This window comes from Myotis lucifugus, unplaced genomic scaffold, assembly GCF_000147115.1.
Source record: "Myotis lucifugus unplaced genomic scaffold, Myoluc2.0 scaffold_682, whole genome shotgun sequence".
Classification (NCBI taxonomy): Eukaryota; Metazoa; Chordata; class Mammalia; order Chiroptera; family Vespertilionidae; genus Myotis; species Myotis lucifugus.
In genome coordinates, this window is record NW_005871730.1 from 254,672 (window position 1) to 266,806 (window position 12,135).

The 12,135-nt window shown below is 54.3% G+C and overlaps 1 protein-coding gene across 2 annotated transcripts; it reads left to right on the forward strand.

The window, feature by feature from the left end:
• The first annotated feature begins 480 nt into the window (after positions 1-480).
• On the forward strand, positions 481-11,444 carry SIK1 (salt inducible kinase 1). Of its 2 annotated transcripts, XM_006105415.3 has the most exons (13): positions 481-636; positions 1,137-1,253; positions 3,697-3,760; positions 3,934-4,095; positions 4,260-4,384; positions 4,482-4,605; positions 5,233-5,453; positions 5,770-5,919; positions 6,355-6,477; positions 6,603-6,816; positions 7,342-7,620; positions 8,302-8,533; positions 9,013-11,444. In XM_006105415.3, the coding sequence occupies exons 1-13, from the start codon at positions 481-483 to the stop codon at positions 9,395-9,397; spliced, it is 2,352 nt and encodes a 783-aa protein (XP_006105477.1). In that variant the 3' UTR covers positions 9,398-11,444. The 2 variants fall into 2 exon arrangements, with proteins under 2 accessions (XP_006105477.1, XP_014303070.1); XM_014447584.2 differs by lacking the exons at positions 481-636; positions 1,137-1,253 and adding an exon at positions 1,281-2,665.
• Positions 11,445-12,135: the final 691 nt, after the last annotated feature.

A 12,135-nucleotide genomic window follows, 5' to 3' on the forward strand; every position in this document is an offset into this window, starting at 1 on the left:
TTAGTTTAAGGGAGCGACGGGGGGGTCCCGCCACATTTTATACATATGGTCCCGAAGGCACTTTACACATATTTTATAATACCGGACGGGCACCCGACCCAGAACTACTAAAAAAAAAGGAAAAAAAAGATTGAGGATGAAAAGACCCAATTAGCGGGGGCAATCTCGCCCCCGAGGCCAAAGGGTTTGGAAACAGCCCGGGCAGGTTGGCGGGGTCCACACGCCCCGGGGGGTCAGGTGTTCCGGGGGCCTGTTAGAGACAACACTTACATCATTTACCGAAACACCCCCCGTAGGCGAAAGAGCTCTCAGGAGTTCGGTTCGAACGGTCGCCGGCGGGGTGAGAAACGGGTCCCGCCCGCCCCGCGGGCATAGGGTTTCCGGGGGCCCCGGCTTGAACCCGCCCCCGGGCGCCGGGCGTGGGGTCCGGTCGTCGCTGAGCTTCCTGCGTCCGCAGGTGCGTCCGCGGGCCCCGGAGCCATGGTGATCATGTCGGAGTTCAGCGCGGCCCCAGCGGGCGTGAGCCAGGGCCCGCAGAAGCCCCTGCGGGTGGGCTTTTACGACATCGAGCGGACCCTGGGCAAGGGCAACTTCGCGGTGGTGAAGCTGGCCCGGCACCGAGTCACCAAAACCCAGGTGCGTGGGGCGCGGGCCGACCTGGAGCGGACCCTGCCTGGGGTGGACCCTGCCTGGGGGCAGCCAGCCGGGTGGGACCCCTGCCTGTAGGGTCCATCGTGGAAGGTCTAAACGCGGGCAATTTTTAGTTTGGTAGAGAAGGAAAATGTTTTATATTACGGTTGCATAATTTGTACGAATATTAGGGGGCAGCAAAGAGGATAATGATCTAATAACCCAGGGGTGCAGTGCTCTCGTTCCAGAGCTAACGCCCTTCCAAGTGAGCCCGCGAAGACTTAGTACAATTATTTAACTTCGGCTATTTTAAGTAATATGAAGGGTTACTTTGGTTATTCCCCTCACCGTCCCTCCCCCCCTCCCCAACTTTTTGTGACTTCTTGGGGACAAAGTGTTTTAGAAATTAACCTGCAAAAATGAAATGTTTAAATTAGGTTAAGTGAGAGGGTTTTTTAAATGAAAAAAACACACAAAATATCCTTTTTCTTCTTAAAAATCTATAGGTAGCAATAAAAATAATCGACAAAACACGCCTAGATTCAAGCAATTTGGAGAAAATATATCGTGAGGTTCAGATCATGAAGCTTCTGAATCACCCCCATATCATAAAGCTTTATCAGGTAAGGACCCAGTTTGCCTTTCTCTGTGACTTCTGGCAAGTGCTTTCGTTTTTATGTCCAACGACCTAGGTCTGCAGTTTCTGGAGGCTGCCCCCCTCTCTTTGGGTGTATGTGGGAGTCGGGGGGTTGGTTGTATAAGGTAAATAGACTGATGTCTGTACGTGGTAAAGATTTACTTACAGTTATTTTCTTGCTTTGGGGTCATAATTGAGATTTGCTTCATGAAGATCTTACTTAGTATTATGATTTGTTCCAGTTTTAAATGCATGGAGGTGGGATGTTGTTGCCTTTACTATGAAGATAAACAACCAGATCTATGTATTGACACAAGTCAAGTATTTAGTGTAGAAGGACAAGTTCCAGTGAAACTAGACACTTCTGCCTTTGCAGATTATTAAACTTTCAGACCAGCTGCTTTTACCAGTTTTCCTAAACTTACCTTTGCAAAGGCAGCAGTGAGCTCTTGTCTTCCCCAAGTAAACTCCCATCAAAACGGAGATTTTGCTGTGGTGAGAGCAGGGAGCTTGCTATTTAATCCATGTTAAGGACAGGCTTCGCGCCGTCCGTTTGTTGGTTTGTTTTGTGACTTTATTTTTGTTCTCCTGTTGAAACTAATAAAGTACATCTTTGGAAAAGAAGTGGTGGTTTAATTAGGACAGCAAAGCAATCTCTTTCTTAGCGGCCACTTCTGTGACGATGAAGTAGTCTCGTGCAAGAGAATAAGTTCTTTGCAAATGCTCGCTATTCCGTCCGGTTGTGTTGGCTATAAGTTCCTTTTCATGACTCTCATGAAACCCCAAGAGACTGAAATGAATATGGGATGGTGGGAGTGTTTGTGCAGTTGGCAGGGCGTACAATGGGCAGGAGACAGGACTGTAATTGAAAATTATCCCACGGACGGCTCTTTACTCGGTTAAAATGAAGTAGAAGTTGTCATCGGGGCTCGTGTTTCCAGAATGACAGTTTACTCATCATTGTTAAGTGTGGCACTCACATCGCCTGTCACCTGCTCTCTGGTTGGTCACCTGCTCTCTGGCTTGTGTTTTGTTTCTGTTGCCATTTGTAAGTTGCCGCCTGCGTCGGAAGTTTCCTCCTGGGTCGCTGATGTCAGTGCCTGAGAAATGTGCCCGGCCTGTTTCCGCAGCAGCGGGCTGACCCCTGTCTGCTTTAGACTGAGTGGGAGGGATGAGCCAGAGCGTGGCTGCCTTGTCCTCCTGAACCCGCTGGCCCCCATGTGGAGTAGCCCAGTTAGCGATGCCTTGACCACACGATCCAAGTGAGGACTCTCCTGGGGTGAATTTTCTTACTGCTCCGCGTGCTGCTCTGACTGTTCGGGGCAGCAGTGGTAGTCCTGGCCCCGGCTTTGACATGGGATCTGATTTTCATCCAGCTGGCTCAGGCCCAGAACCTTGGTGAGACACTAAACTCTTTCCTTGAGGTTTTTTTTTTTTTTTTAAACTTAAAGCACATTCACTCTTCATTCTTTCTCCGTCTTTCTTTTCTTTTTTCTCACTGAGAAAAGGAATGAACTCGTCACTCAGTGACACACATCGAGGGCAAGGGCTGTGAAAATTCTAGCTAAACTGCCTGGTGTTTGCTTTGCTTTTCAGATTTACAGCACAAAGCAGTTGTGTTTAAAGTATTCTTTTTAAATAACTATGTTTTGAGCCCTGAAGAAATCTTTTTCTGTAAAAATGTATTATGTCTCTGTCTCCCTTTTAAAATACCTGGATATGAGTTCGTTTTACTTTCAGTACAAATATTTGAATTTTACCTTGTTTCTTAGTTATGTTTTAAATTCTTTCAAAACAATTTTTCAAAGTGAAAGAAAATGCTCACTCAGGAAGGGAACCTTTAAGGTGTGCCTGACACTGGCTGTTGCTGCTGACACATGCTGAGTAGTTTTCTGTACCAGAGCAGACTGTTGTGGCTCACCCGGCAGAGCCGGCTTTTTGTGGCCTACTTAATCATGTTACCAACGCATGTGGGGAAGGGGTATTTGCCATCTATTATTCAGCCGTGCTGGCCATTGGCTTGAATAATCTGCTGCCTGCTAGGCTTCTAGAAGAAAGCTGTAGCAGAACTCTCGAATTGCTTTTACTTCTGTAGCCGCCAGAATCCTCTGGTGGGTGAGGCAAAGTGAGTTAAAACTACAACGTAGGAGAATTCGAATACACTCAGACCTTTACTGAGCCAAGATATAGCAGGACAGGCAGGCCAGTGAGGAATCACCTCTGACTTTGAAAAAACCCTCCTGAATAGGAATCCCCTGATGTGTTTCTTTGTTGCAGAAGGTTTTTGTTTGTTTGTTTGTTTTTCCTTTCCAAAAATAATGAATGCACTCATCTGGAGAAGTTAATTCCCTGGGGTTCAGGTAGATTACTGATACCTCTGGTATGTTCTCTCTTCCTGTGGTTTAATGTTTAGGTCTTTATTTTTTTAGGTAATGGAAACAAAGGATATGCTTTACATTGTCACTGAATTTGCAAAAAATGGAGAAATGTTTGGTAAGCCACACTTTTCATACCTGTTGAAAACCAATGGTGCTCACTTGTCAGGAATTGCTCCTCCAATGTTGGGGTCTACCCACCTGAACATCCCACAGCATTCTTCACTTGTGCCCCCGACGGCGGCTGCACTGTGGACTTGGAGGCTATAATTTTGTTTTGTCGCTCCTCAGATTATTTGACTTCCAATGGGCACCTAAGCGAGAATGAAGCACGGAAGAAGTTCTGGCAGATTCTGTCGGCCGTGGAGTACTGCCACAGCCATCACATCGTGCACCGGGACCTCAAGACCGAGAATCTGCTGCTGGATGGCAACATGGACATCAAGCTGGCAGGTGAGGAGGGCGCCCCCCGCACCCCCACACCCAGGAAGCACTGCCTTGCGGGAGGGTGGGGCGTATGCAAGCCAGGGTCCTGGTGCTTTTTGCTCGGACACTTTTGAAACCAAGGCCCCTACTGTTTCCACCACAGCTTCATCATCTGTTTCTTTGTCTTTCAGACTTTGGATTTGGGAATTTCTACAAGTCTGGAGAGCCTCTGTCCACATGGTGTGGGAGCCCCCCGTATGCGGCTCCGGAAGTCTTTGAGGGGAAGGAGTACGAAGGCCCCCAGCTCGACATCTGGGTAGGAGCCCTGTGCACAGCGTGTGAGGTGCCCGCGCTAGAGCTGTGTGCACCAGCAGGGCGAGCAGGCGCTGACCGTGCTGTCTGGTTGTTTGCAGAGCCTTGGCGTTGTGCTGTACGTGCTCGTCTGCGGGTCTCTCCCCTTCGACGGGCCCAGCCTGCCAGCCCTGCGGCAGCGGGTGCTTGAGGGCCGGTTCCGAATCCCCTTCTTCATGTCTCGAGGTAGGTGTGCGCCGCGCCTTCTCCCGGGCAGGCGGGCAGGGGCTGTTGGGAACCCGGAATGGGAGTTCAGGAGGAGGAGTAGGTGGAGGAATTCATTTCCTGAAATGCCTGCTTGACTGTCTTCTGGGTCTGTGAGTCAGGCCGGTGTTACTGTAGGGTGTTTACCTGCAAAAGAAACCCAACCCACGGGGTGTGTTTTGAGTGCCCTACTTATGGCCGGACAGGTGCCTTCCTCTGAGGGTGTCTCCTGGAGCTGGCTGAAGGCTTGGTCTCTGGAGTCCCCGCCCAGGGCCCCCCGAGTCTCACCTGCTCCACACTCGTGCTTTCCTCTTCCATTCAATAAAGATGTCCACTGACTTGTGTGGTCACAGCAGCACGGGGAGCTAAGTGGTCTCTAGGGACATTAGGAGGACTGTGTCCCACTCAGAGACCCGCCGCTTGGTGGGGGCATTCTCTGGTGGCTGGTCTGAGCCACTGGCCCAGTCAGTGCTCCTGGCATTGGTGGTCTTTAGAATGGTCACTGAAGGGAGCTCGTCCCCTGCAGGGCTGAGGTGGCAACCCAGTGGGCGGTGGGGACTGTGTGCACAGGCGGTCTGCCCGGCTCAGTGCGCCTCCCTTGACCCCCAGACTGTGAGACGCTGATCCGCCGCATGCTGGTGGTGGACCCTGCCAAGCGCATCAGCATCGCCCAGATCCGGCAGCACAAGTGGATGCAGGCCGACCCCACCCTGCCACTCACTCGCCCCACCAGCGCTGCTCTCAGCTACAACTCCAACCTGGGCGACTATGACGAGCAGGTGCTGGGCATCATGCAGACCCTTGGGGTGGACCGGCAGAGGACCGTGGAGGTGAGCGCTGCCCGTCCTCCCCCCACCTTGCTTGTTCTTGGGGCGGGGAGGGGAGGGGGACGGGACGGCTTTATCAGGAAAAGCAGTCAGTTGCTAGTTGAGTTAAAATGGGAACACCGGCTAATTTAAGGGCCAGCTTGTCCACTCTTCTAAAGGATATTCTGGGCCACCCAAGAATAACCCTGGGAACAGCCTTGTCAGGGAGCCTCAGTGACCCGAGGAGCCGTCCCGAGTGCCACCTGCACACGGCCACCCTGCTGTTCCGTCCTCTCCTCTGGCCTGGCTCTGACCCGCTTCTCTGCCTCTGCCTTCCCAGTCACTGCAGAACAGCAGCTATAATCACTTCGCAGCCATTTATTACCTCCTCCTGGAGCGGCTGAAGGAGTACCGCAACACCCCGCCGTCGGCCCGGCCGGGCCCGGCCCGGCAGCAGAGGCCCAGGAGCTCGGACCACAGCAGTTTGGAGGTGAGGGGGAATCTCCTAAAGCCCCACCTGTGTCCCCTGAGTTAGGAATCCCTTGCTCAGATGTACCTGGGAGCCAGACACAGGCTGAGCCCCTGTTCCCCTGTTCATTTTGTCCCCCATCCATTAAGCCCTGGGTGGGGGCAGGGGTTCCCCTGTGAGCCCCAGACCAGAGGATGCAGAAGAGGGGGTGCTGGTCATTCTGTTAGGGGTCAGGCCCCGCCTGTGGCCAGTCGACCCTGGTGCTGGCCTCTCGGTGCCTCCCCCTGGTCATTTCCATATGCGCAGCCTCGGAGGGAGGGTGCACGTGTCCTGAGCCTGGTCAGCTGCTGGCTGACATCTGCTAGTGCCAGAGTGAGGCCAGCATGGTCTTTCTTGGGATGCTCGTGGTTAACCCAGAGCCACTGATAGCTTCTCTCCTTCCATGCTGGCCCACAGGTGCCTCAGGAAGGCCTTCCCGGTGATGCTTTCCGGTCCTCTCTGCTGTGCCCACAGCCCCAGACCTTGGGGCAGTCTATCCTGCAGGCCGAAATGGACTGTGACCTCCACAGCTCACTCCAGGTGTGTGAGCGTCTGCGAAGGGCGGCGTTTGGGGCGGGGGCTTATCTCATTCCCAGTGGTGGTGATGACCCCATACCAGGTCACCCAGAGCCCCAGGGTCACTGGTTCATTTCTTTCCCGCACAGCCCTGGCTCTTCCCTGTGGACACCAACTGCAACGGCGTGTTCCGGCATCGCTCGGTCTCCCCCAGCAGCCTGCTGGACACGACCATCAGTGAGGAGGTCAGGCAGGGCCAGGGCCTGAAGGAGGAGCCAGAGGCGCAGAGACCCCTGCCTGGCAGCACGGTCCGGAGGCACACACTGGCCGAGGTCTCCACCTTCTCCCCATGTATCCCTCCATGTAAGTGTCCACGTGGGCAGGAGCATAGCCTGGTGGGCGGGTTTATGGTTGGGACTACAAGGGGCTGATGCAAAACACACCTTTTATGCTGGGTGGTTTCTTCTTATCACAGTTCTCGGATTTAACCCCCGAGGCCACAAGGATCACACGTAGACACTCCAGGAGGTCATTCCATGGTGGGGATAGTGGGCGTTAGCTGCCCCCAGGTGCCAGGAGGACAGGTCCTCATCCCTGGCCCTTCTGTGTCCTGGGTCAGCTCCACATATCACCTGCAGCCAGGACTCCTGCGCTGGCTGTCAGGGCTCCCTGGCCTCTGGCTGTCATAGACTCCCACTCCCCCAAGGTTGAGGATAGATGTGGGGAGGACAGTACAGCTGTCTGCCTCTGTCAGTGGCCTCAAGGGCTACCCAAGGGCCTGAGAGTCACTGCCATGGGCATGGGGAACGCGACGTGGGTGCTGGTGGGTTGCATGGGCCATGGGGAGCCTCTGCCTCCCCCCACAAGAGCACCCTGTTCCTTCTGCAGGTATAGTCATCTCCTCCTCGTCGGCGAGTCCTTCAGAAGGCACCAGCTCTGACAGCTGTCTGACCTTCTCAGCGGGGGATAGCCCAGCGGGGCTTAGTGGATGCCTGGCTGCTCAGGGGCTGGTGGGCACCTGTTCTCCACTCAAACTGGCCTCACCACTGCTGGGGGCCCAGTCTGCCACCCCGGTGCTGCAGGCGCAGGGGGCCCTGGGAGGAGCTGCCCTGCTCCCCATCAGCTTCCAGGAAGGCCGGAGGGCTTCGGACACCTCACTCACTCAAGGTGACTTCCCCTTCACTCTCATTCCCACCTTCCCTTCCAGATGCCGTGTGCCTGGCAGGTGTCCCTTTGTCCTGGATGGCAGAGGTTCCCCCATCCCCTAGCCGGGCCTGGGTCGAGCAGCAATGCTCCCTGAGCAGATCGAAGGGGCCACCGGGTTCTGGACAGCCTGGTGTCCTGGGACAAAGTCACCTGGCCTCTAGAGGCTGGTCTTAGAAGCTCAAGAGACACTTGGGTGCCAAGCTGCAGCTCCTGCCCTAGAGAGGGCTGGGGCCAGGGAGGGACCCTCCACACCTGGCTGCCTGGGCTCCCACCATGCCACCCAGGGCTTGGGGGCCCTGAGCTCCCTCCCTAGTTCCGTGGCACTGTTCTGCCCTTCCACAGAGGATCTCAGTCTGCCCAGATGCATGCCTATTTGGTGCTGGAACTGCTGCCCCAAATCCAACCTTAAAGATGACTTCCTAACCTTGCATGGGGGGTGGAGGGGTCATGGAAAGTATTTAGATGACCAGAGAGCACCCTCAGCCCTGTAGGAAAGCATACCAGTCCTTTTATCCATCATTTTCATGTTGCCCGTTCCTCCTCCCTCCTCCCCTCCATCTGGGAACCCCAGCCCAGCCTTGGGCTGCTGGTCCTGGGCTGGGGATGGAGGGCCATAGACCATCTCCATCTGCCTCTCCCCAGGCCTGAAAGCCTTTCGGCAGCAGCTGAGGAAGAACACGAGGACCAAAGGGTTTCTGGGCCTGAACAAGATCAAGGGGCTGGCTCGCCAGGTGTGCCAGCCCTCTTCCAGCCGGGCCACTCGGGGAGGCCTGAGCGCCTTCCAGCTGCCCGCTCAGAGCCCGGGCCTACATGGCAGCGGGGCCAGCAGCCGGGAGGGCAGGAGCCTGCTGGAGGAGGTGCTGCACCAGCAAAGGTATGCCTGCTCTGCACTAGTCGCCCGTGACCTTGGTAGCACTCAGGTCCACTGGGATTTCTTGAGCAACCTTGTTTCCTAAGCTCCCCCTTCTCCATGTGATCAGATGAGTGTGCCTCCCTACCCCAAGTGTGGGGAGATCTGTGGGCCTTGTTCCCGCAGATGGTGGCAGAGGTGGGGAGCAGTCAGGTTTGTCACTTTGAAGCCTGTAAGTGGGGGATGGAGGGGGCATGAATAAGAATGTCACCTCTGGCTGGCATCTCCGAGCTGCTGTAAAAACACGACAGAATGGAAATGTCAGGAATTGCTCAGGGATTAGTCACGCACAGCATTTCGTGTTCTGGGCAGCTCCAGCCGGCACTTCCATGGGGCGTGGAAGCCGATGGTGTGTGAGCCTGGCCGGGTGGAACTTGTCGGGAGAAGCAGCGCTCAGAGCTGGCAGTGACCTGTTGCCCTCCCTGTTGCTCGTGTCCCTCCAGGTTGCTGCAGTTACAGCACCACCCAGCAGCCCCGCCCAGCTGCCAGCCGGCTCCCCAGCTGCCCCCAGTCCCGCTGGTCCTGGCCCCCTGTGACAGTGCCCTCCTTGTGTCGGGACTCCAGAAGGACCTGGGGCTGGGGCCTGGCCCGCTGCTGCCACCCCACCTCCTCCAGGCCGGGGTCTCCCCGGTGGCCTCAGCGGCCCACCTCTTGGACACCCACCTGCACATCAGCACTGCCACGGCACCCCTCCCTGCCGCCACACCCCTGCAGCCGCACTTCGCCATGCTGCCCTCGGGTTTCGACCCCATGGGGCTGCCGCAGGGGGACTGTGAGATGGAGGACCTGACCTCAGGCCAGCTGGGCACGTTTGTCCTGGTGCAGTGAGGGCTACCACGCCACCCTCCTCCTGCATGGGCTGCTGACTCCTCGAAGCAATAATCTCAAGAGTATGTGAAGGCGATTCCGGACTCAAAGCCAATAACTTCTGAGAAGCAAAACAAGCAATACGTTTGGTGTTTTGGCTTTTTAGTTTATTTTTGTTTTATTTTCTCCTTGCACTGAACAGCTGCTGCTGTGAGTAGGGACTGGAAAGTTTCTGAAGAAAAATAATAATTGAGGGTGTGTTGTGGGGGTGGGTGGACAGGAGGGAGAAGGAGGGAAGCGACAAGACGGAGGACAGTGCCGGCCCCGCTCACAGGCCAGCGCCACCGTGGGTCAGGTGGCGGCAGGGGGGGACCAACAGCTCCCTCGTCCATGGGCGCGTCGGGTCACGGAGGGCACTGCCTTGGACAAAGCCACAGTGTGAGCCACGCGCCGTGGGAACAAGTGTGTGCACCTCCACCACGTGTGTGCACGTGCGGGGTTGAGTAGCATCCTTTTTTAATGAACAGTTCCACTTCCTGAAACATTTGTGCTTCGAATGAAAGCTGTGAACTTTGTGCTTTATACATAAGTTTTTAGAAAGCTCTAATGGCCAGCCCAGGAGAAGATAATCTGCAAATTCTTGGAATTCTCTCCCTTGAAGTCAGAACACAGGCTCACTTTTTCTTGTTTTAGATGGGAGTTTTATGGACTGCTTGGTGGTCGATTCCAGGAGTCTTCGGAGGAGCCACGAGAAAGAACCTCAAAGGGGCGGGTAGGCTCTGTCCTGGCACTTGGCACAGGGCCTGGGTGCCTGCGAGGGAAGTTACCTCCTGCCGAACATCTTATTTCCGCTGCTAATTACGTTTTTACGCATTTCATTATCAGGGTCCAAAAAGAACAACTGACTGGGGGATGTGCAATATAGTGAGGCTGGGACGGACAGTGGGCGGCGACCGCCTGCACTCACGGGTCACTGTCGGACAGCCCCACCTTCCCCAGGCCCATACCTGTTAGGCTTTTGTTCAAGAAAACGGAATGAGAGGTCAGGTCATTATTGTTCAAGCTTTGTTCCTTTTTAAGCAAATACTGTATATGTGTATAATAGACAGACACTACTTATTTTTTATATTTTTTACTACACCTTTGTGTTCCTGGTTTAAATTCCCCTCTGGCAATGTTACAAAGTGCTACACCAGGTCCGTGTGGAGGAGGGAGACAAGTTGCCCTTACCTGGCAGGTAGACCCAGGTGGTGGCTCAGGTGGCCATGGGCCTCTGAGTGCAGGAGGACGCTACTGCGTGCTCCCTCTGCCTGGTCCGCACTGGTCCTTTACCCCCAGGTGCCTTCAGCTCTCTTGGCTCTTACACCCTCAGTATTAACAGGTAATGATGGCAGGGGAAGGTCGGCATTTATAAAAGCCAAAGATCACCGGAGTTTCTGGAGGGCGGGGAGGTGGTGGCCCAGAGAGGACACGGCCGCTGCTGGCCCTGCGTCTGCGCCTGCCCAGCTTGCTGCTACTGTCCTTCCTGCCGCCACTGCTGCTGCTCTGTGGCTGCTTCAATGATGGGGGCAGAGGACTGTCCTTGCGCCTGGCCGCTGAGAACTCTCCGAGGCCTCCGCTGACTTGTAAGGAAGGTTGGGGACAGAGAGAACCTGGGGTCATGGGCCTTTGCCTCCTCACAGAGACAGCAACAGAACCAGTTTCCCGTTTGAAAATCAGTTCTGTTCTAACCCAGAGATCAAAGGCCTCAGAACAATGACAAGCACTTTACGTTCACCGTGGTTTTCTTTCTCGTTGCTGTAAGTCAAGGTGTGTGTCTTGTTTAAGTGTGTGTGACGTGTGTTTTATAGGTTTCTCCACAGTGCTGTTCCCGAATGAATGCGGTAGCCGTTCAAAGGCACTCTGTGATCTGATTAAGATGTATATGGTTGGTTTGTTGTTTTTTTACTATAACTGAATTATTTTGTTTCTTATGTTAACATGACAAATGTATGCCAAATGATTAGTGGATGTATGTTTTTTAATTTAATATTTAAATAAAATATTGGAGGGAAAAACCTTGACTTTTTCCCATGGTTCTCTGGGGCGTACCTTCCAGCCGCTTCACTAAGAGGCCAAGTCCTCCAGGCTCATTGATGGCTCAGATCGAAAGAAGAGGGCCTGGTGCCAACTCCTGCATTCAGCCTGGCCGCAAAGAACTGGCAGCACCTAGCTGCAGACACCACTCCCCTCACCTGGCAGTGGTGTGGGCACAGGGTGGTCAGGGTACAGAGAGGAGTGGCCTGAGGTTGGCATTGAGGGTGTGTGCCAGGCCTCGCAGGCTCTCAGGCCCCTTCTTGGGGGGCAGGCTCTGCTAATCCACTGAACCTCCAAACACCCATGTCTGTTCGCAGCTGGTTCTTCCCAGGCACCATTCACTCCTCTTCCTCTTGATGGTCTCTGAACCCACTGACAAGTCAGGGATTCGGAAGACTGACAGCCAGACTTCCTGGTCTGTTCAAGTTGGCTTTGCCACCTAGCAGGAGGGCAGACGTGGCCACCTACACAACAAAGGATCCTCTTCATCCTGCACCTGGAAAATATTTTTTGGTAAAGTTTTTAATTTTTCTCACCCACTCAAATGGTCATTATAAAAAATAAATTTTGTAAAATAAGCGTTGGCAAGGGAAAAATTGGAACTGCCGTGTGCTGCTGGTTGGAGACAGTCTGGCTGATCCGTAGCAAGTTAACAGAATCACCATATGGTCCAGCAATCCCAC

Excerpts from the sequence above, each read along its gene's own strand:
- SIK1 (XM_006105415.3), top strand. The coding sequence starts at position 481 with ATGGTGATCATGTCGGAGTTCAGCGCGGCCCCAGCGGGCGTGAGCCAG. Across the intron at positions 5,920-6,354 it reads CGGACCACAGCAGTTTGGAG|GTGCCTCAGGAAGGCCTTCC; the intron begins GTGAGGGGGAAT and ends GCTGGCCCACAG. Across the intron at positions 6,817-7,341 it reads CTCCCCATGTATCCCTCCAT|GTATAGTCATCTCCTCCTCG; the intron begins GTAAGTGTCCAC and ends TTCCTTCTGCAG.